This window comes from Lacerta agilis, chromosome 11, assembly GCF_009819535.1.
Source record: "Lacerta agilis isolate rLacAgi1 chromosome 11, rLacAgi1.pri, whole genome shotgun sequence".
NCBI classification, from domain to species: domain Eukaryota; kingdom Metazoa; phylum Chordata; class Lepidosauria; order Squamata; family Lacertidae; genus Lacerta; species Lacerta agilis.
This window is the reverse complement of record NC_046322.1, coordinates 30940926-30965993: the sequence shown is the minus strand read 5'-3', so window position 1 is coordinate 30965993 and position 25068 is coordinate 30940926. Positions and strand designations below refer to the sequence as shown.

At 42.7% G+C, this 25068-nt stretch overlaps 1 protein-coding gene across 5 annotated transcripts in view; it reads right to left on the bottom strand.

Annotated features, from left to right (window-relative positions):
- VCAN (versican) overlaps positions 1 to 25068 on the bottom strand; it is a 121331-nt gene that overhangs the window by 78974 nt on the left and 17289 nt on the right. For all 5 annotated transcript variants that reach the window (XM_033164153.1, XM_033164150.1, XM_033164152.1 and 2 more), the window contains exons 3-5: positions 9602 to 9967; positions 1321 to 1495; positions 1084 to 1211 (exon numbers count right to left, since the gene is read on the bottom strand). In XM_033164153.1, the coding sequence (XP_033020044.1) occupies positions 1084 to 1211; positions 1321 to 1495; positions 9602 to 9967 (669 nt within the window). The remainder of the gene's footprint in view (positions 1 to 1083; positions 1212 to 1320; positions 1496 to 9601; positions 9968 to 25068) is intronic.

The window sequence follows — 25068 nt, the reverse complement described above, 5'->3', positions numbered from 1 at the left end:
CTCACTTAGTGATTAAGTCCATCAATGGCAATGAAATCCTTCATGGATTCAGATACCAGTAAACAATCACGGTGACTCAGATACATGGTGTTAAGAATCCAGTGGCATAATGACAAGTGCCAATGGCTTCCTTTGCCAAGGTTTTCCCTACCTTCCAAAATCAGTCCAAAATTAAAACGCCTCCACCGTGAGGTTCCACAGGACACTATTTGTCCCTGAAGTTTTTTTAACATCTACATGTGAAGCTGTTAGGAGCTGTTGTTAGTTTTGGAGCATGGTGTCATCGCTACATTGATAGACAAGCAGCTCTATTTCTCCATAATATATGAACCAAGAGATACCGTGCAAGCTCTGGACCAGCCCATGAATGTACTTATGGAGTGAAAGAGGACCAGCGAATGCAGCTTGAATCCTGGCAAGATAGAAGGTTCCTGTGTCCAGAAAGCAGGTTGCTTGTCTGTTCTGGATAGGGTTGCCCTCCCTCTGAAGAAACACCTTTGTCAAAAGAGGCCCAAGTGACCTCTGTGACTAGAAGTGTCATTTGCCAGCTTCATCTGGTATGCCAGCTAAAGCCATAGTCGATCCATGAAATGGGAACCTTGAGATTGGGTTACTGCAATATGCTCTATGTGGTGCTGCCCTTGGGCCTGGTCCAAAAGCTCCAGCTAGCACAGATTACAGCAACCAAATTGCTGGGGGGGGGGGAGATGGTCCACAGCATGTGACAATTCTTCTTAAACATCTGCACTGACTGCCCACAGACTACTGGACCTGGTTCAAGGCACTGGAATCATTTTCTTTTTGAGGATAAAATGAATACTGAGCTGCCATTGAAAGCTTAGGTCTATGTAAGGTTCACTACCATGATGTTTGGTTTTCCAAAAAACCGCATGTGCTTTAAATAAGCCTTCCCCCATCCTGATTCCTCCAGATGCTCTGGGCTAAAGTTCCCATAAGCTCCGAGCATCGGCTATGCTGACTTGGGCTGGTGTAAGTTACAGTCCAAACCTTTTGGAGGGCATCAGGATGGCGAAGCCTGCTTTACAGTTTAGCCAGCATGCATAAGAAAAAGATTCCGCTTACCATTTAAGCCTCCCACATAGCAATAGACATCATAGGTTTCATTAGGAAGACGATATCCATAGGTTCTGACTCCTTCCTTCCCCATCATGTCTCCATAGCATCCAACTCTTGGTTGCCTGATGGGATACCTGCAACAGAGTAAGTGGAAGTTTGTGAAGGTCACATTTCATTTGCCCCCGCAGGTGTACAAAAAAAAGTTTTAGGGTGCGCAGTCAAGAAGCAACTTGGTCCTCTCACCTGACGGTCTGATCGGACAACCAGCCCGCATCACACTGCTCAAAGCCATCTTCGTAGGCTGCTTTCAGCTGACCGGGGCTTGCTATAACAGCACCATTCTCCGCACAAGCCTCCTGAGCCTGCTTGAAATTCAAGGTGTACCTACTAGTAGCTGCTCGGTAGTGAAACACAACACCTGCAAAGAAAGTAAAACCATGCTGGTCACTTGCGTGTCATCAACATCTAATATTAATATTAATATTATCATCATATTGCTGGTGAAATTATACTAGCCTCATTAAGCTTAGAAATAACGTGGAGGAAGGATTTTAAAACTTCAGATTTTATTCTACATCACCATGATTATGGAACTGAAAACTAAATTTGGTTGACCTATCTTTTGCTCACTGTATTAATCTGTAAGATGTGGGTTCCATTAAGTACTATAGTTAAGTACTGTATTTCTGCATTTCTGTTATGGCCTACAGCCAATGTGGAAATACAACTGAATTGGAATTTTACCCTACTGAAATTTCCTGAAATAAAATAGACTGTCAGTTTTCTATCCTCCACTCTGCAGCCCAAAAGGAATAGACAATAGGGCTGCACATACTCTCCTGGTGCTTGGGTTCAAAGCTTTCAGGCTCTTCTTAGATTATGTATGGGACTTTAGAGGTGTAGGAGTCTCATAGCCACCCCTGGAGTCCTCATCAAGCTGAAATTCAGTGAAGACAAGCCTCAGCTAGGGGAGATATTCTTCTCCCAGTTGAAAGATGGGCATGTGTTTGAATCTGAACTGAATAAAGATACCGTACTTGCCTTTGTAGACAGTGCTGTGCTTTATATGGCTGTGCAACAGCTATCTCAACATTTTCCTTAATGAATAATTCCGTACAAATGAGAAAACTTGCCAGACAACAGAAGTTAGAAACAAGGGTTTCTTTAAAGAGAAATAATGTATCTTCCACGACAGGCTACGTCAACTGTACATTGTAATTTTTAGAGACACTCTTAATTGCCTCTAACTGAAGGCTGTTTGGATAGTTTGCAGAATATAATTTAATTTTTATTATGACCAACACAAGAATAATGCACAAAACATTGATGCACCAGTGTAACTTTTGAAAGAATGCATAAAATTCAAGCCCACTTTGAACATTGGCATTTTTTGAACCCATAATCTGTAGGAGGTAGGAGTCCTGCCAGTTCAGCAACTTAACCAGCTACACAAAAAGCAAAACTGGGGGAAATGGTTTTATATTCATAGAATAATAAATCTGTAGAATTGGAAGGGACCCCAAGAGGGTGGCATATAAAATACTTCTATAAAGAAATAAAAATTGTTATCTCACACCTTCCAGTGCATTTTCCTATCACCTTCTTTACTGCAAAAAGTCCAGTGTTGGGGAGGTCTGCTGCATCAGACTGCTAAATCTCCTCTAACAGTGAAACCTGCATTTCATAGTATGTGACCAAAACCCACTCTAAAATACCACAGTCTGGAAGCAGCCTCAGAATGTGGCAAAATGTCCTTTCTTCTGTTATGTGTATGTCTTCTCAATAACCTTGTGCCCCCCCCCCACTGTATGCATTACCTAAAGTGTTCTAACTCAAATAAACATTTCAACATGATTAACTAGGTGCAAGATTGCAAACCAAATCTTTCTGAAATTAGCAGGAGTTAGGCGTGCTTAATGGGGATGTGGCATTTTGCTGTAAAACACCCCTTACTGTTTCCATGATTTTTTTATGATAGGCTCTCTCTGTCACTGAAAATGTGGAATGATTCCATAGAACACAAAGAGTTATTCCAAATGTATAATTCATCAGAATACCGTTGGGTTGCTAACATTTGGCCAAACAGTACTTGGAAGAGGCTTACGACTTGGCATGGTCTTAATGTTATGAGAAGATGGCAGAGAGCCAGTTACATTAGGTGCTTACCACCCTGGAATTTCCCACATGCCATTTAAACAAATTTACAATCCCTTTCTCCACCCCACCCCACCCCACCTCCACACAACACAACTATCTAAGTAGTACCAATAACAATGATAATATTACTATGAATAACATTCTGCTATTATTTGATATTGAAACGTTCGTAACAACGCTAATTGACAGAACTGCCATGCAGTGAAAAACCTTGACTCTGTTCCTGAAGGTTGAAGGTTCAAGACTCAGTGGGTTCCATAACAGATGGCCACCCCAGTCTAGACAGATGTAAAAGAAGAAATTGATCTATTGCTTCAAGTTAAGAAGTGACAATCAAGCATGCTATTGCTTATTTCTCTTCCCTTGTGAACAACAGACCACAGCAACTGGTGTCCAGGTTAATGAACTGGAAAATGGCTCCAGATAGACTCTGACCACAAATAGGTGAAGCTATTGATCTGGTCAGCTTGCATCTTGATCTTCATTAAAATGTAATTTGCAAGCTAATTTGGATTTGTGATGTGGCACATTCCCAACTTGATGCAACGCAATTTCAGTCTGTTATGCTCCACTGCTGCAGAGATACAAATGAGACAGGACGAAGCAATGTTTCCCCAGCTTCTTTCTGCCAGTGATCATTACCCAAGTGTAAGTATGCTTCCAAGAGGCTGAGATAGAGTCTTTTAAAATCTAAACAGAAAGACAGCTTAAAGCTATCTGATATCTGAGCAAGATGGAATTAAAAATTGGGAGCATTCTGTTGGAACAGCCTAAGCATGTTCTCTAGATAATTACAGGAACTTTCAAAACATATGTCCAAATAAGGATCAAGCTTACATGTGAGGTGCAAATCCATGATGGAAACTCACGAAATCTTTTTAGTTTACCAAAAGCAGCAGCATCAGGACCCTGATTTGTAAGAAGTGTATTGCTGCGGGGGCAGGATACAAAGAGTCTTTTATGCCAGGTTTCATATCTCCTACCACTTCCCTCCTTTTATTTTATTAGTTTTTATTTCACTTATGTTGCAGGTGAACATGCTACAGAGTGCAGTGTTGGGCTGGGCGATATCTGGTTTTCCACACTGTGATATATCACCAGCTAAACATCACAATATACTGATATAGCATGATGTCTGAAATAAGGATGGAGCTATGTAGAGGCACAGACTGACTTCACGGGTTTTTCCTGCATCATGATTTTTGTGTCATGGGCCTTTACCACAAGCCCTGTTTATTGCTTTGCAATGTCTCTGATAAGCCCATGCCCCATGATGATTCCCTTGACTTACATCAACCCCTGAAGCTGCTCTTACCTACAGAGGGGGAACATTGTGAGCTTAGAGAGCCATCCTAGACATATCTGCTCAGAAGTGGGAGGTTTAATCCAGCAACATCTGGAGGGTCACAGGTTCTTGCCCTGTCCCAAAGTTTTCCCTTCCATGGCTGAGGCTCCACACCACCAATTTAAATACACCCAAAATAAACCGTGGTGAGCAATACAGTGGTACCTCTGGTTACGAACTTAATTCATTCCAGAGGTCTGTTCTTAACCTGAAACTGTTCTTAACTAGAGGTGTGCTTTCGCTAATGGGGCCTCTTGCTGCCGCTGCACCACCAGCACACGATTTCCTTTCTCATCCTGGGGAAAGTTCTCAACTCAAGGTAACTCTTCCAGGTTAGCAGAGTTTGTAACCTGAAGTGTTTGTAACCTGAGGCATTTGTAACTCGAGATACCACTGTACTCACAAAGCTGATAACGCCTTGAAGCAGAGAGGCAGTGGCAAACAGGGCTGCTCTGTGACTAGGTAAAGACACTGGCTTGACCTGCCCCTGTGCCTGAGCTACAGAAATCAGCAGAGGTAGCTTTTCATGGCACTGATGCTGTTAAAGTGACAGGGACTGACAAACAACTCAAGTGGCAAATTATGTCCTATAACAGTAAGGAAAGTTAATACTGAATGGTCCAAAAATATGAAAACATCCAAAGCATTGTTTTGGCTAATCATGGGTGCTATTGCTATTCATGGGTGTTATTGCTTTCCATTGATATTCTCAAGACCCTCGCCCAAAGTTGGAGACTCTCAGACTCGAATGTCATAAAGTGCAAAGGGTCTGCTGCTGTAGCATCATGCTGGTGGTTCGTTCATAATAGAGCAAGGATTTTGTTGTAGTTCTTTGTTAAGTGTAAACTTGGTCTTTCCCCCCACTATGTAACATCTAGAGAGACCCTTACAGGTGGGAGACTGAACACCTTGTACACTGTTCTCCCACTGTTTTCACACAGCTCCCCCAAAGCAGAATGAAAGGCATTCCTTGTGGATTGTGTCCAAATGGTCCTGCAGCAAAGAAGTAAGTCAGAATCCCCCAGGGAGTTCTCTCATGCATGCCTCACTGATATAAATAAGACAGACAGAAAGACACAGAGAGAGAGAGAGAGCGCACACAGGGGGAGAATTTTCTCTGTTTAACGTTAATTATTCCAACTTGCTACCGGATCAAATTCAAATGAACAGGCCAATATCCATGAAAACAGTCCTTCCCCTATATTAGAGAGACACAAAGAAGGCTGATCTATTACTGACATTTTGAGTTAATGAGGTTTTAAAAGAGAAAATAAAAGCTATATATAAAAATAAAAGCTATATATAAAAATGTCATCTGCCACTGCTATCTCCCAGCAGTCTAGACCTAGAAAAATCTTTTGAAGTTCTTCTGAAATTCTTGAGTTTTCCAAGGGACGTTTCTTTTGATTATGTGTTCTACTTGACATATGAGTGATATATTGAACACTGCAACTTGTGCCTGGGTAATGCTGGTTTACAAAGACAGCTGGAAACAAAATGGAACACTCAGCCAAGCTGTCCTTTAAACTAATGACAGGGAAGAAAGACACAGTTTGATCCTCAATATATCTAAAGGATAGCAAGGAACAGAGGCAGTATTTGCTTTATTGTTGTATACTCCCTAGTAGAACTCCTAGAACAAAAGCAGTGGGGTCTGTTTAGGCATAATGGTTTCTGTCCAATAAACTATGGCTGTACACTTTCCCTTTAATATCTCCTGAATCTCTTTGCTCATGAATCAGACTTAAAAGACTTCCAGTGTTTGTTAAACCATGGTTTCCTATTATAATCAAATCAGGAAACAGTGGTTTAATCTCTACTTACTAACTGCAATGAACCCAGAATCAGCTATCCTTAGTCCTAACAAGCAATTGAAGGGAGAGGGAGAGGGAGAGGGAGAGGGGTGATGGGGGAAGATGACATGTGGATACAATGCTCAATCTTGGTCAGCAATTGTTATGTCTGACACAGCATACAGTTAATTTATGGAATTCACTGCCACAAGATATGGTGATAACTAGTATCTCAGGTGGTTTTAATAGGGGATTAGGATGGGCCTACAAATGGCTATATGCCATGATAACTATATGGAGTCTCTAGGTTCAGTATGCTGCTGAATAACATAGAATCATAGAACTGTAGAGTTGAAGGGACCCCTGAGGGTCATCTATTCCAATCCCCTGCAATATGGAATTTTCTTTATGAATGCTAACTAAGTTAAAATTATGAAGACTCAGGGTGGTTTCTTACTTTTAGCACGTTCCTTTCTGTGGAAAGGCAGCATACAAATAAAATTATGGTAATGATATATCGTTATACCTGACTGATTTGAGGCAGTGGTTATCCATTTTTATTTTGTGTATATTATAGGAATCTTTAGTCTACAGCACTGATGCGCTTTTCAATTACAATGCTCACCCCTGATACCATGCCATCTGTCACTGAGCTAAATACTTCTCCCCATTAAATACTGCCATCCTGGATTTCCATAAATGCCTTCTATTGTATTTTCACCCCAATAACCTTGATTAATTCTGGTTAACTCCAATCGCTCTGTTGAGGGTAGACTATATGCTTCTAGCTCTCCAGGCCGAATAATAAAGATTAGAAACATGATGACATGCCGTGTGGCCTTGGAATGCAAAGGAAACAGACAAGCATATTTTGTTGCATATAAAAAGTCTCATCACTTATCAACCAGTTTGATGAAACGAGGGAGCTTAGTTGATCATTTGTGGTGAGTAATGCTTCCTATATTATTATTATCATCATCATCATGAGGAAGACATGTTATCTCATTTCTGCACGCAAACACCACAGGCTTAAGAAAAACAAAGGAAAGTTCCCAGCTTGTATTCAACTTTGACCATCTTTTGTGACATAATCCTGATCCCTGCACAAAAAGCAAATGGGAACCTTCCCCCTCATTTTCCCTGTAAAGTTTATAGGATGGACGGATCAAGAACATTGGCTAGAGATGTTGCAAGATGTCCCCACCTCTCTTCTTTGCATGCCCTTGCATAGTGACTCTTAACTTCCAACCCAGAACATGGGGCTCCTTGCCTCCTCAAGGAGCTCATTTGTTGTTCCCTTGCTGTGTAGTCACAGACCTATATAAGAGTGCCAGGAAGAACAGACCTGGGAATTTTTGCTAGAAGAAGGACCCTAAACATCCTTCACTATTTTTAGCCTTCAGCATTGCCTATAGCTTGGTTTGAGTCATCTGCTTTACTCTACTCAGTTCTTCCTTGACCCCAGCTATGTATGATGTGTGCTTCTAAATGTCTGCTTTTGTAGCACTGTGATCTAGATTACATGTGATGAGAGCAGAAGAAATGTTCATATTTAGGGTTTCTGTGTGCCGGATTAAGTACTGTACTATAAATCTGGTCACATTCCTATGACAATAAAAATGATCAAGTTTTGGTTTTATTTTGCACCATGCAGTCATCTTTAAACTCATTCTTCCTGTATGTAATAAAAGGAATTAGGCACCATAATATGAGGAAGCTACTGTGGTGCTAGATGTAAAAAAATGATGCCTTAACAATTACCTGTGATTCTTGCATTGAAGGGAATTGGACTAGATGATCCTTTGGGTCCCTTTCAACGTTACAACTGTACGATGAGCAGTAAGAGACCCTCTTTCCCTGACCTCTTGGCATTCCCTCAACCCATGGCCTGGCAGTTTTAGTCACACTGAAGTTTACGTAAGCAATGGTGTTAACTACAGTTAATAATAACTAAGTTTCTCTCTTAACCAACAGCCTCAAACTTGGGACTCAGCTATACAGCTGCAAATAAAATGTTTTAAGTGTGTTTTAAGTACAATAAAGAATGTGACACTAGAAAGTGATGGTGAGCCTTATGGAAAATTCATTTATTTTTTTTAAAAAACGCTTTTTAAAAAAAAGCATTTTCAGAACATTTTTAATATGTATGTAGATTCCACCTTGGACATCACTTCCTGGTAAAAAGGACTAGTGATTTAAATACAGTGATGAAGCAATATTTAACTGTGGTTCAAGCCAGATAAGAGAAGGAGGAGGGTGCCATCCCATGTCCAGTTCCTGATCTCTTAACCACTACGGAGAGATTACAGCATTACGGCTGATGAAAGTGGAAACAGGTGATGGAGCCCAAACTGGGAATATTAAGAAGTATCATAATAGATAAGACATAAAAAGAATTAGCTTGAGCATAGTAAGAGCAGGGTCTGCATTCAATGAATACAGGGGCTGCTTTGAATTTAGGGTGGGGAACCATCTCTCTTTCAAAGAAAGGTGAATAAAAAGAAACTCAGTATCTGGGAAGAAAGCAGAAAGCACTTCCAGACTGTCACTATTTTTCAGTTGGATTCAATCACATACTGGCAAATTCAGTTTGTGCAATTATAACTGATTAGTAAACCTTCTACAACAAACCTGCTTTCCCCAAAGATCAGAACTTTTCCAATATGGATAGCAACAGGGGGGAAAACACTGAAAAAATGTGGGATAACACTTGCTTTGATCTAACCTCCCCAGAAACAAATCGGAATGAATGGTCATTAAGTAACTGGCGTCATCACTATGCAAACCAATCAGGATGGACGCTCAATAAGCAGATGGCCTGGAAGCACCCAAAAGCAAGGCAGGATCAGCAATTGGAGGCTTTGTGGTCAATTCTGGCCAAATCCGAAACAACAGTTGTCTCCCACCATTGCCAGCCCAGAGGCAAAAGATGGAGAACAACCAATGCCAGTAGCAATAGGACTTACTGGCAGACTACTTATGACAATAGAAGGAAAGGCCACACCCACCACACTCCATTGTCTCCTCAGACTGACTCTCCCAGGAAACTAGAAACAGCAGGAGTAGAAAGGGAGGGTAAGAAGATAATTGAGATGTAACAGTATCTTGCTGGCAAATGGGGACAGCTTTGCAAAACATATTAAACATGCTAGTTCATTCATATATAATGATTCATTTTGTAATTTGAAGCTGATAAAGCAGATGAACAAATACAAAAGTGTACTCTTACCATCCACAGCTAATGAGACAACATTTTGGGTATCTTCAATTCCATAGATGACATCGCAGCGGTAAACCCCAGCATCGCTTGCCTGCAATTTCTCCATAGTCAATGATGCATCACCAATGTCTTCCCAGTTGCTCGGAACAGACACCCTGTCTTTGTAGCCTCGCTCTAGCTTGACTTTCCCATTCTGGGCCACCAAAACAGTAGTTTCTCTTAGATCTTTTCCTCCTTTATCCTGTTCGATCTTTGACCACTTAATCCGGAAAAGTTCATTTGAACTGTGGTAGTTAGGCGAAGTAGGCAAGGTCGAAAAGAAGCAAGGGAGGATGACTTTTCCAGAGAGCGAGCCCTTCACCGGTGGGCTTTTTTCTGGAAAAGAAAATAGCATATAAGTGAGCTGGCAAAAGCTGATCTACACAAAATCAACAGAGACTTAAAATTCAAGCGACAATAGCCCCCTTCTATTACTACAACTGAAAGTGTGCAGCAATTGGTTGATTCAAACAGCTGTCTGACATGTCACATTGGACCATAGTTTAAAACTTTGGTTATCACTCATGGTTTATTTGAAGGAAACAAACCATGGCCCCAGGTTTGGGCACAGCCACAGGAAGAGAAGTTGGAGGAGCATATTGTTTCAATGGCTTTTAAATTGTATTTTTGTACTTTATTGTTCTGTAAATTGCTTCAGGACTCCTTTGAGGCACGTGACATGATATATACATTTAATACAATTAACATCTGGAAGACTGAAAGTTGCCTATCCCTCTTCTGAGTGAGGCCCTGTATGACAGAGCCTCATAAAACCCAGCCACTGAAAAATAACATTGCGTTTAAAATATGGAATCCCAGTTATTGGGGGGGGGGGTCCCTTTATAGGAAGGAGTCACCTCAGGATAGCATTTCTGTGTAAAAAAAACAACCCATATACGTTGGTGGCATTGCCACTTGCTATCTTCTCATCATCCCTTTTGTCTTAAGATATTAATTTAAATCCTTGGAGCAGGGCAGTCACTCAAACCCCTTGACACATTAAAAGAATGAGTATACAGCACATAGCCCAAGTTCTGCCAATCAGGAACAGAGTGACTGTGGGAATGGCCCCACATGTACAAAAAGCTCCTTCATGAGGGGCATTCCTGACCACATGTGTACAGCCCCTTCCCACACCCATCCTATCCGAAATCCAGCAGGAAGCGTGGCCAACGGGTACATTGATGGCGGCGGTGAGAACCAGTCTGCACAGCCCAACAGCTCCCACACAACTCTTACACCGGGTGAAAGACTCTGTGAGAATTCCCTCATATTTGCAACATAAGAGAGCAAAGTTAACACCAGCGATATCCAATGGCCAAGCCTAATTTCACTGAGCTCGATACAGGCTGGTAATGCAGCCCCTATTTCCCACAGGCAACGGCCGGGACTGATACAGATTGAAATGAGGGTCCCTTCCAGCAAAAGGCCTTGTCTGTTTTGAAAAATTGGGAGATTAATTCATACAGGCGGTGAGCGTTTTAGGCGCGTCCAAATGGTGCGCTATCGCCGACACATGGATCCTTTTGGGTCCAGAAGAGGGAAGAATGGGGGCAGAAAAGGGAAGAACAGGGTGGGGCACACTTATGCGCACTCTGTTGATATCACGCAGGGGCTGGGGACAGAACTGCCACGCAAAATGGTTGTCACCTGCATGAATTAGTTTCTTCAGGTCTTTCTAGCAACACAGGGCAATATCAGGTGTATGTATTTAAATCATACCCAAGAACCCTGACAATTGCCATTTCAGCACCATTCTTTGTCCCTTGGATCAACGGTCCATGGCTCAGCGCAATTTTTAGACCAGAGGTCTACCTCATTTGTTCACCTACTTCCTGGGCCCAGTAAATATTTTCAGCAGCACTGGCTCCTCCTGTGACTAAATTCTCCCTTCCACTGCCATGCCCTGTTGGTTTCTCCAACCTGTGCACAGGAAATGCCTACAGGAACTATGGATCACTAGGAGTTGTAGTTCTTGAGAGGGCATGACACACTTTGTGTTTCAAACTACAAATCCTCTCTCTCTGACTGCACATTTACTCAGTAATTGAATGCAGACGTCAAGCCAGGTGAAAGAGGAATATTCTGCTACAGAAATTATACACAGTGATGGTGGGGACAGAAGGAGCATGATGTTGGAGTTAAAACACACAACTCCAAAGACCCTTTCATCATGATTTTTCTCTACGCATCAATGGGGGCGTTCTCTCGTTCTCTGGGCAACCTAGGCCAGAGTCTCGCTTTTCAGAATATAACTTGTTCAACCCTAACACTGTTTCCAGAAAATCTCACATGATCTGGATATCATGTATGAATACATGGAAATAAGTTTGTATAAACATCTTCAATGCACAATCTACTAGTTAACTTGTTTTTCCCCTCACAGAAATGGGCTTGTAGCCCAGGCCTGTGCTCCCCTGGAGCTCTGGGCCTGGTTAAAGCCAAACATACCCACCCATCCCCTTGCTTGGGCCTGGCTGATATTGCACAGATTTAAGTTTATTAAAGAATAAACTTGTGGTGCACTCCAGTAATGTTGGACTGCAGCTCCCATCATCTCTGATCACTGGTCATGTTGGCTGTGGCTTGTGGGAGTTGTGATCCAAAAGAAGTTTGGTTCAAGTACTAGGCTATTGCGCGTCGAGGTCCCCATCCACCCCTCAAGTAAAACACACTTCACACCAGATATAAGTTTAAGGTTTTTGGCATTAATTTGGCCACAACTTTATTGAATACAAAATAAGTGAGTGGTTGCTTAGGCATTGGTTAAGACTATCTGTCCCGCCTGTGGAGTCAGTATAGGGGAAAACGCTTTGGGGAGAGAATGTGCGCCCGTTCTCCCCAAATGCTCCCAGGGGCTCTTGCGTGGGCCCTGTCCCCCGACCGGGGGAAACGGACAAGCATGGTGAGCCCCTGGATTCCTTTAACGGAATTCCCCTCGCAGCCGCAGCCTTGAAGGGGCAACCACAGCCAACCTGCCCCTTCGCAGCATAGGAGGGGCAACCACAGCCAACTCCGCCCCTCCTAAACCAATTTATAACCAATGCCTAACCGCCAACCTTACAAGTTGTGACTAATTGCTACACAGTAGGTGAAAACCAAATGGCACCAGCCAATCAGCCCCTGCTACAACGCAGACGACCCCATGACAGGCATAGCAAGGTCAACGCAGAGGCCTAATAACAGGGCGGGAGGGCGGGTGATCCGATGCACGAAGCCAGGAGGGCTCCGACGCTGAGTGCTGGGTCATTTATAGGCTCTGGACTGTCCATCAACAAGTTGCAACATAGAAATCTCCCCAACGACAACCAGAGCCCAATCGCAGTAGTGGCCATCCATACAAACCCGCCCATCAGCAGAGGGGTGACTTGCCAGCCCCGACCGCAACACGTGCTCTCCATGAAGGAGAACACGCTTTATCCTGACCTTTTGCCGGGTCGAGGTTGGTTTTTATTCTAAAAAACGTGGTGCTATTTCCTAGTGTTGTTAAGGTTTGCTCGATGTTTACTGAGAATCGGCAAAGTAAAATTTTAAAAGAATACATAATCTAGTAATTCTAAGCAAGTGTCGGTTTATTTTTAACATTTATCTAGAGGAAACAGCCACATTCCCATTATTTCCAGAAAAAAAAACACTGCAGGCAACAAATCATTGCCTTTTAATTATTGCCTTTCCAATCTAGGGGCTTAACATATCACTGAAATAAAACATCCCACGGCATTTTATGGGAGAAGGGCCCAAAGAGGAAGTGAAAGCACGTGGATAGTCCCTGCTTGATTAAAGGACTTTTACAATGGTTTTATACATCTCCAGCTGCAAACACTTTACTGCAAAATGTTTCCATACAACAAAAGAATATCCTTAAGGGTAATGCTGGCTACTGTTCATCTAACCTGCCTGCAGCATGTCTGGAGACGAAACTTTACATTTGCTAACACTGAATGCCAACCCTTAATCCCTCATTAAGTTATTCAATGCGACTTGACAGCCCTGGATACAAAAGCGAACTTCGTCCTTCCTTTCTTAAAAGCCCATTCAAAAAGAATTAATGTATTAATTCAAAACAATTGAGAAACGTAGTATCTGTGAACTAGTGCTGGCCACCAACAGTGCAAAGCAAAAAATGAGCACTTCCGACACCTGCAAGTTATTTAGCTGTTTAGGAAACAGCATTTACTTGCATGTAGTAATAGCCAGGGATGTTTTTATAAATGCTCATTTTATGTGTACGCTGGGAAATACAGAGTAGGTTGAGAAGATATTGCATACTAAGATACACGAATGAGAATTGTTGCATTCATTTTCTATATTCAACTGGTTGGCCTCTGTGAGAACAAGATGCTGGAGTCAGTGGCATAGTGTGGGTGGTTGCCCCGGGAGCAAATTTGTAGTTAGACGCACAAAATTCCTACACCCAATGTTGCCTCAATACAGTTGCATGTTTCCCTTGCTGGGCTTCGTTGAAAATGGCTTCACCACACGAGCCAGGAAATGACCTCTCCAGACAACGGAATGACTCTTCTTTTCTTATCTCTGCAGCTGCAACCTTCTGGGTGACATGGATGCCATTAGCCATTGAGTGTGCATGCATATTCCCATTGCTTTAATTATTTTAGGAAAAAAGAAGCTGGTATTCACTATGAAGTTGTTACAATGAGTGCCATACTTTTAATATTGGGGGGTGCCGGTACTTCATACTCTTGAGTACCCCCAGGACAAAGCACTGCATGCACCCATCTTCAAATATCAGAAGGGCTGTCACATGGAAGACAGAGCAAACTTATTTTCTCCTGCTCTGGAGGGTAGGACTTGAACCAATGGCTTCAAGTGAGAAGAAAGGAGATTCCCACTAAACATCAGGGAGAACTTGCTGACAGCAAGACCTATTTGACAGAGGAACAAACTTCCTAGGGAGGTGGTGGAGTCTCCTTCATTGGAGGTTCTCAAGCAAAGGTTGGGTGGCCATCAGTCATGGACTTTTTAGTTCCAATTCCTGCATCGCAGGGGGTTAGATTGATGAGCCTCGGGGGTCCCCCTCTCAACTCTACAATTCTATGACAAACCTAGACAGCATCTTAAAAAGCAGAGACATCACCTTGCCGACAAAGGTCCATATAGTTAAAGCGATGGTTTTCCCAGTAGTAATGTATGGAAGTGAGAGCTGGACCATAAAGAAGGCCGATCGCCAAAGAATTGATGCTTTTGAATTATGGTGCTGGAGGAGACTCTTGAGAGTCCCATGGACTGCAAGAAGATCAAACCTATCCATTCTCAAAGAAATCAGCCCAGAGTGCTCACTGGAAGGACAGATCCTGAAGCTGAGGCTCCAATACTTTGGCCACCTCATGAGAAGAGAAGACTCCCTGGAAAAGACTCTGATGTTGGGAAAGATTGAGGGCACAAGGAGAAGTGAGGGCACAAGGAGAACGTGAGTCTGACCAAACTGTGGGAGGCAGTGGAAGACAGGAGTGCCTGGCGTGCTCTGGTCCATGGGGTCACGAAGAGTCGGACACGACTGAACGACTAAACAACAACATGAAAACACAACTATAACAAATTCAATAACCATCAATTGCTCTTTCATGATACACAAAATCAGTTATGTGAAGCAACAAGGTCATGGTGCCCAACAGCAGAGCCAACCACAATGCATGATGAACAAGCTTTCTGTTCAATACAGAACAAAATGTGACAGTGTAACCATAAATATATTCAACTATTCCATAATAGGCATCCCAATGTAGCTTTCCCTTGGAGTTTTTTTCTGGTCCAGCTTTCAGATTAATCAGCTCAAACCTGTAACTGGGAAGAACTGGGGAAAGGGGGATAATAGAGTTGTGATTTTTTTTTTTTTTTTTTTTGCTCCTGTAGCAGCCCATGCTCCCGATTCAGGAATGATTTATTGCCCTTTCTGTTGAAGTATCCATTTTAATTGGCTGAGCCTTCCAGAGATAGGGTGTTCCAAACCAAAATAAATTTGCCTATACCATATGTTCAGCTTGGCACTGCCATGTCTCCTGAGAAATGGGGTGCAGGAAATAATGATGCCTGTTTATATTTCGTGCAAATATTTGTTATGGTCACTTATACACATTTAAAATAAGTCTAGAGATGAATAAGAAAACCTTAACCAAATAGCATGAAATTGGCCAAATTAGTTTTCACCAGCACATCAGAAATCCTGCTTAACCTTTCGGAAGAAGAAAGAAAAGAATGGAAATATGAAGTGATAGTTCACATGTCCAAAAATGGGTAAAGGCTTTGCAAGGACATGTGCTCACTCTCACAAAACACAGCAGTGTCGAAAGATGTGTAAAAATGCAGTGTTTATGCATCGCCACCAAATGAGGACACAGATTGGCATAAGATTTTCATGTACATATTTATATTTCCTGCACAGATGCAAACTTAGAAATAATTACCATAATTTAAATAGAAATATAATACATCTCGAGGGGACATGGGTGGCGCTGTGGGTTAAACCACAGAGCCTAGGGCTTGCTGATCAGAAGGTTGACAGTTCGAATCCCCATGACGGGGTGAGCTCCCGTTGTTTGGTCCCAGCTCCTGCCAACCTAGCAGTTCGAAAGCACGTCAAAGTGCAAGTAGATAAATAGGTACCGCCCCAGCAGGAAGGTGAACGACGTTTCCGTGTGCTGCTCTGGTTCGCCAGAAGCGGCTTAGTCATGCTGGCCCCATGACACGGAAGCTGTACGCCGACTACCTCGGCCAATAAAGCAAGATGAGCGCCGGAACCCCAGAGTCGGCTGCGACTGGACCTAATGGTCAGGGGTCCCTTTATCTTATAATACATCTCACCATAGTGAGGAAGACTGACCAGGTGACCTGCATGCCTACTCATTCTGCTGATCGGATGCTAACAGTTGATGGGCAACTCCAAAGTGCCTGCTCTTTCTTTTGAATGTTTAAAAATCTTTAAACCCAACAGACTGGGCAGTGCTTCACATCAGGGACTGCCTCTGGACAGCCCGGTGTATAGATATTTTCGCTCAGATGTACGGTAAGCCTGCATCTTGCCAGGCAATGAATGCCTATCTGAGAAAGATCAGGGCGACATCAAAAAGCTTTCTAGGTGGGAAAGCTTTCCCTAGCAGGGCGAGAAGAGTCAAGGAGAGGCGACCAAAGTCGGCAGAGTCGAGAATCGAAATCACAACGCATGAGGAAGTGAGGAACTACGGCTGCTGTTTCAGCAGAGGCTGAGACATAACAGCTACTTTCTGAAAGCTAGATAAGTGCAAGCAGGCCACAGCTTCACAGTTCTGCAGCATTTATCATCATGCTGGAAGCACTACTGAGCCAAGTGGGAGAACAATTAAAAAAAAAAGTGCTAGAGGCTCAGGAAGAAAGATCCACCAGGCAGCTGCTGGGAGGTAAGCTTGGAAAGCTGGCCAACAACTGCCGAGACCCCAGCTCAGAGCATGTCTGCAAGGAAACCTAAGAGAATTGTTCTGTCAGGTAGTGAATCAACGGTTTTATGCTGCTGAAAATGCCCTGGAGACAGAGGCTGGGAACCTCCAAAAACTTGTCCCCATAAAAGTGTCTTAGGGGAACAGTTCTTTGCCAGTAGACCTAATTCACTGGCATCTGAACAACTTGAAGACAGTGAGGAGCAGCTCCTCTAAGAGAAAAAGTGACAATGTTGTGAGCTACTTAGATTAGAGGTAAGGACAGCAGGACATGACAGAGGTGCATAAAACAATCTCTCTCTCTCTCTCTCTCTCTCTCTCTCTCTCTCTCTCTCTCTCACACACACACACACACACACAAAATAGTAAAATGTAGAGTTATTCAAATTAGATGATTGACATAAGGAGCCAGGGCAACTTCTATCAATCACTAATGTCCCAGAAAAATCAGGGCTATTGGTGGGTGTGGAGCTGATGGGCAGGGTGGTGGTAGCAGCAACACTCCCCCCCTCCCGCACCCCATTTATCCTCTAGATAAATGTTCCTCCTAAGCCCTCCAACATGGCTAGGCTCAGGCTGCACAAATATTATATTATATCATAAATAAATGCAGCAAAAAAAGAGAGAAAGAGATCAAATCAGAAACTCCTAGAGGAGAGCAGAAACTCATAAGACACAGTGTACTTTATAGCAAAAATTCAGTTCTTTGAGATATGGGTCCATATCTTCAGCCTTCTAGGAAGAGCAGGCAGCTAGACACAACACATAGTAGTTTGGATTACCGGTATGTTTGTTCTGCCTACTGATACTAAATAAAATCTTCAGAAATACTATGCATCTTGACATTCCAGACTAGGGACTAGGGTATCTTATAGACTGCCTCTCCTGGTACGGACCAAGCAAATCATTATGATCTTCCAAGAGGACCTTGCTGGTTGTTCCACCACTAGCAGAATGTCAGTAAGTGACAATAAGGAAGCAAGTCTTCTTCATGATAACACCTACCTTCTGGAAAGCACCCTCCAAAGTAATCCATGAGGCAGACAGTAAAGACCTTTACATCATAGAATCATAGAGTTGGAAGGGACCACAAGGGTCATCTAGTCCAACCCCCTGCAACTCAGGAATCTTTTACCCAAACCCACAACTCCAGGATTAAGTCTCATGCTCTACTAACTGAGCTATTAAACTCATATACAGTCATACCTCTGGTTGCGAACGTGATCTGTGCGGGAGGCACGTTCGCAACCCGCAGCATTCCCAGCCTGAAGCGCTGCACCTGCGCATGCACCGTGACGTGATTCGCAGCTTCTGCGCATGTGCGATCTCTGAAACCCGGAAGTAACCCGTTCCGGTGCTTGCAGGTTCGGCACGGTCCACAACCCAAAAACACGCAGCCCGCAGCATTCGTAACACGAGGTATGACTGTATGTTTACACAAGCTATCCTGGACAGTTACTTTTTATTTTTGGTTTTGTACTTTTACTCAGTTTTATTTCTCATACACCATTGCATTTTGTTTTTGTTTAGTTTCTGGAAATTTTTTATTGAATGTTGTTTCTGAATGTATATATTTTTAAATGTAAACCAATTACAGCAGTCTCCGAAAGTCAGAAGGGCTGTCAGTCAGAGATAGAGCAGACTTGAGCCCCATCGGCACCATACATTTAAAGCTCTTTAAACAGTCATGGCTTTACCGCCGCCCCTCCATATATATATATATATATATATATATATATATATATATATATATATATATCCTGGGAACTGTAGTTTGTTGAGGTGCTGAGAGTTGTTAGGAGATCCCTATTCATCTCATAGAAATGCAATTCCTAGAGTTTCTTGATTAAAAGAAAAGGGTTGATCATTAAACCACTTTGTGAATTGTAACTCTGTGAGAGGAAAAAGGGGCTCTGAACAGCACTCTAAAAAACTAACTAACACTGTTGTTATACCCTCCAACATTTCTCTGATGAAAATAGAGACATGCCATTCCATAATGATAATTTTACTATTTATACCCAACACATCGTGTGAATAAGAGTGTGTATGTAATACGTTTGAAGGTATATATGCAATGTATGTATGTAATTATGTTTGATAATGTTTGATGATGTTTTTTTTGTTATGTTTTTAAACAATAAAGAGATATATATATAAAAAAAATTATACCCAACACATCTTACTGGGTTGCCCCAGACATTCTTGGCAGCTTCCAACATATATAAAAACATAATAAAACATTAAACAAGCTTCCCTTCAGACGCCTTGGGGGTTGGATAACTCCATATCCTCAAAATGAAAATAGGGACATCTTACCATACCCTCCAACATTTCTCCAATGAAAATAAGGACATCCTAAGGAAAAGTGAAACATTATGGGATCAAATCAAAAACCGGGGTGGTCTCTCTAAATCAGGGGTGTCCCTGGAAAATATGGACACTTGGAGGGTCTGTGTTGTATAGCCTGGCAAGTATAAGGTTCTAACCAACCTCTCGGTCTTTATCTATGAATTCCATCCCATCACCGAAGGAGCCCAAGGATCCCACTCTTTAGTTAATGTGCACAAAACATATTGCAAAACCATCACCTCTTGAACATGTGGTAATAGTCCTCAACCCAGAGAGCTAATGCATTCAGTTGCTAGGCAGTTATAAGAGCTGTTGAGCTGTTTAATTAATTTAAAGGGAGGTAGTTATAGGCAGCGATCCCAGAGAAGCTATAAATTCTGTATCCCACCTCCTGGAGCTCACAGTCACATTTTTTCTCTCTACACTAAATAAAATCTCTTCTCCTTTTTGACCTCAATCAGAATCACAGCCTTCCCTTATTCCAAGGACCTGTCCCAGCCCCCCGGGTTAAAAATCTGTGCTGTTAAACCTCATCTTGTTATTCATCGTAAAAAAAATGGTCTTTGCTCCTGGAGCTTTCCTCATATTTTTTTTTAAGATGCTCAGCGCTTGAGAGGCAACAAAGAAATTGTTACATGACTTTTGCTATGACCATAATAGCAACACCCTCCATCTCTGCAGAACTTTGCCTCTGAAGCATGTATCTTAGTGTTAAGGTTTTAGTCTCATTATAAGTTATTGTAAGTTTAAGTTAAGTCTGTTGCAACTGGATTTCTTGTGGGCAGTGCCAATCCTGTATGTATTGGATTTGTGACCATTTTGCTTATTTGCCTTCAGTAGCAGTAAAGCTCCGCTGGATGAAATACAATTGCCTCTGTTCTATTTTTGGGAATCCTGCAATATGTTTATGTTTTTACTCTGCTAACTATATGTTGGATTTTATCTCTGGATAAATATGAGTAGAATTTATGACAATATTGTTAATTATAATAAATATAAATCTTTAATATGAGCAACCCCCGGCCCCATGAAGGCACAGGTCCGTATGTGCTTGTGATTCTATAACCAAAATAGAAAAACCTTAGAGAAAAACTTTCCACCAATTAATTATTCCAGGATATTGCAATGCCAGCTTGCAACCCAAAGATCCGTCCATGTCTCGTGAACAGCCCCATAACTCCCAAAAGGGATATTCTTCCTGTACACGGAAGGCACTATACTTGCATGTTGGTTGTCATGTTTGAGAACTATTCATCAGTGCTTTGTGGTCCAAATACATTCTGAGCGCTATCACAAAATTCAGATAAGTGTAAGCTCTGAAGGTTGTCTATGTTTCCATGAGCACATTAGCCCAGCAGACTAGATTCAGGCCACTTGGTATCAGAACTCACAAATTCCCCAAGCATTTCTAATCATGTCTAATAAACCATTGAGATATATACCTTGGGTGAGTTTACATAACAACGTTTAAAGTCATTTAAACTAGTCTTCATTGCCCCATATTTTGATACCAAATTCCATAAATCAGTTGCGCTTTGGCTGAAGAAATACAGCTTCCTTGAGCAAAGTACTGTAGTACATGCAGCAGGAAGTCGCTGAAAGCAGTCTTGGCTTCCCCGTAACAGTTCACATCATACAATACACATGCATGCAATCATCAACAGTGATGATTTACATATGGATGACCGGGACAACATTTGGAAAGGGCAACAGAAAGTCCAACAAACTTATACTTTCAGACCACGTACACTTTTTCCACAGAAGAGGCTGTTCTATTCCATAGTATCTACAGCAAATGCTGTTGAAACCCACAGCTTCCCTCAATTTTTGCAATTCAGTATTTATTTATTTATTTATTTATTTATTTATTCATTCTACCCCGCCCATCTGACTGGGTTTCTCCAGCCACTCTGGGAGGCTTTCAACAGAACATTAAAAACAGAATAAAACTTCAAACATTAAAAACTTCCCTAAATAGGGCTGCCTTCATATGTCTTCTAAAAGTCGGATAGTTGTTTATTTCCTTGACATCTGACAGGAGGGCATTCCACAGGGTGGGCACCACTACTGAGAAGGCCCTCTGCCTGGTCCCCTGTAACCTCACCTCTCGCAGTAAGGGAACCAGCAGAAGACCCTCGGCGCTGGACCTCAGTGTCCGGGCTGAACGATGGGGGTATACTGGGCTGAGGCCATTTAGGGCTTTAAAGGTCAGCACCAACACTTTTAATTGTGCTCGGAAATGTACTGGGAGCCAATGTAGGTCCTTCAAAACCAGTGTTATATGGTCTCGGTGGCCACTCCCAATCACCAGTCTAGCTGCCGCATTCTGGATTAGTTGTACTTTCCGGGTCACCTTCAAAGGTAGCCCCACGTAGAGTACATTGCAGTAATCCAATCGGGAGATAACTAGAGCATGCACCACTCTGGCGAGACAGTTTGCGGGCAGGTAGGGTCTCAGCCTGCGTACCAGATGGAGCTGGTAGACAGCTGCCCTGGACACAGAATTGACCTGCCCTCCATGGACAGCTGTGAGTCCAAAATGACTCTCAGGCTGCACACCTGCTCCTTCAGGGGCACAGTTGCCCCATTCAGGACCAGGGAGTACCCCACACCTGCCCACCCCGTCCCCCCAAAACAGTACTTCTGTATTGTCAGGATTAAGCCTCAATCTGTTAGCCACCATAGTTTTGAATATATAGCCAAGAGCAGCCCTTTAACCAACACAAACACACACACACACACACACACACACACACCTTAGGCACACATAATGGGGTCACCAGCTATTACCAACATGGAAATGCCTTCTGTGCAGGATTTTCATCAGATGTAAATCAGCCCTTAGGATCACCCCATCAACGTATATAGATTGCTAGAGCAGATCTGCAGAAATATCCAGGTCTACCAGCAGAAACGTGCATGAGGCTTTGACAATGAAGGTAATAAATTGAATTCTAACAAAAACCTTTCTGTTCTGCCAGATGGCTTGTGGTCTGAGTTCGTACAGTAAAGAGAGGGAGGATGTAAACCAGGCATGGTGAAGGATCAGTTACTGTTCAGGCTCCGGCTGTAAATCATGTGAAACTAGGCAAATGTACATTCCATCTGCAGCAATAATATTTAAGAGGGCACATGCATCCGAATGTAGTAGCATGAAACACCCACAAACACATCAGTACATGCTTCTTGTTAATACATACTGGCCCTTTCGAAACAAATACCATAGAGGCAATAGCCATTCCACGACTGAGGCATCTACAAATCTCTTGACCAGGGCCAGCCCAAGACATTCTGACACCTGAGGCAAACCACAAAATGGCACCACTACGCCGGGGGGAGGGGCAGATGAAGATTTACAAAAGGAACAAGTTGGGAATGGGTATGTGCAATCTGCAACAAAGGGAAGCCAAGGTTGCATTCAGCGACTTGCTGCCACGTGCAATACTTTGCTCAAATCAACCTTACCTGATGGTGGGAATCAAAGCAGAGGAAAGGGTCGGGGGAGGGGGGACTGTGGAAGGTGGAGTGTGGTAGAAAATGAAGGGGAGCAGAAAAGGGAACGACAGAAAAGGGGGGGGAAGCATTCCCTTTAAATTAGGTGAGATGTAAGAGGCATACGTTAGCTGCTGCCTTAGATGAAATGGAGAAATCATGGAGTGTTGAGGCAGCTTCTAAGCACAATATTGATATGTTGTGGTTTATGACGCTTCCAACTCCACAATTCTATGTTCTATGATGATGCCATGAGAGGAAAAGAGAGAGGTGTAGGAGGAAGCTATATCTGGATAATCTTTCCTCCCCCATATGAAAGTTTTGGGACAAAACCCAGCAATTTTGAGCCTCTGAAATGAGGCTCTCAAACAGATAATGTGGCCTCGCTTGCCAGTTGGTCCCAAAAAGAAATTAAAGCAGCCATCACAAATGCTTAACTATGGTTGCATGCAAATGAGCAGTGTGCTAGTACACGCTGCTCAAAAGTCCCTGCGTTTGCTCTTCCACCACTCCTGGATGTGCTGCACTGGGAGCAACAAACCACAATCCTTGGCATCCAAGCCCAGGCTCGTGCTTTGTTTCCCCCAAATGAACCACAAGCAGCAGGCCAAGAACAAACCCTGGCTACCACTTGTGCTTTGTTTGGAGAGAAACAAACCATTAGTCTGGGTCTGGATGACATGGCAAGCCAAGGCTTGCGGTTTGTTGCTCCCAGCATGGCCTGTGAGCAAACTGAAGAGGGGGCATTTGAGCAGTATGTCCCAGGACATGGCCCATTCACATGAAACCCTGGTTAAAGATGAAATTGCTTAATTGTTTATCATGGTGCGAAAACCAGGCCAGTGATTAAAACCATTGATAAAATTACAACAACAGTGGTCCTACAAAGAGCCTTATTATTTTCAATATACATGTATTTTTGTTGTCGTAATTGAAATGGTAGGTGGTATTTGCACATTCCCGGGGGAAAGTGGCAGGGAGGCTTTAAGCAAAACTGGGTTTTAATATGGAAAAAATATGAAAGTGTAAGGCAGGTCAATTAATTTGGATTTTATACATTCTTTTTCCTGTTATGGGATTACACCCAGTTGCAAATATTTAAATTATGCCTCCATTCACGTCACACATACATTTAGCTTGCTATTAAAGGTACCACCTTAGCAACAGACAGGGCAAATCATGATGGAAATCTCCACCTCAGTGGAACATATAGCCCATAAAACTCTGCCAACGGTTTAATCCACAAACCAGTTGAACCAACTAAAGCAACCTAAGGTACAGCGCTCTTTACACAGAAAACACTTCTGTGTGGGAATCACCATGCAATCTCTTTGTTGATGGTCACATGTGAACAATCATGTAGCAATGCACATGTGTGAGATCACAAGTTGTACTTCTTTCCATTCAGCAATATTGTAACATCTGAAGTCACCATAATCCAGTCTGAGATTAGGCTGGAATCCTACGCTTATTTACCAGGTATTGTCCTGTTGGAACCCAGTGGGAAACACTTTGTACTATAAATCTAGGTGTTCTCATTTAGCTACAATCAACTATTAATGCAGTATTCAGTTTGCCAACGGACCAGAAGATAACAGGCCTGGTTGATGTGTGTGATGTGCAAAAGTTGGCATTTAATGAAGATAACCATTGTCTCACTTCACAATGGCTACACAGCAAGCTGCTCTTATAGGCACAGCAGCAGAGGGTAGCTAAATAATTGACAAGCAACTAGCATAAGCTTGCACCCCGCTCTATAGGCCAGGAATAGGCAAACTCGGCCCTCCAGATAATTTCGGACTACAACTCCCATCATCCCTAGCTAACAGGACCAGTGGTCAGGGATGATGGGAATTGTAGTCTGAAAATATCTGGAGGGCCGAGTTTGCCTATGCCTGCTATAGGCCATTCTAGATGGAGCTGGTGGAGGTTAGAGTCCAACAACATTCTGACGGCACCATGTTGTCGGCTGCTGGCCTACAGTGACTGACAACGACTTCACAAGCTTTCAGAAAATAGTCCTTCCTAACCCTACTTGGAGGAATTTAGGAATGTCTGCATGCAAAGCATGTACTCTACCACAGAAGAATGACAAAGGAACATAGGAAACAGATCCATTGGTCCTTCTAGCTTGGTACTGACTGGCACTGGGTCTCCGAGGTTTGC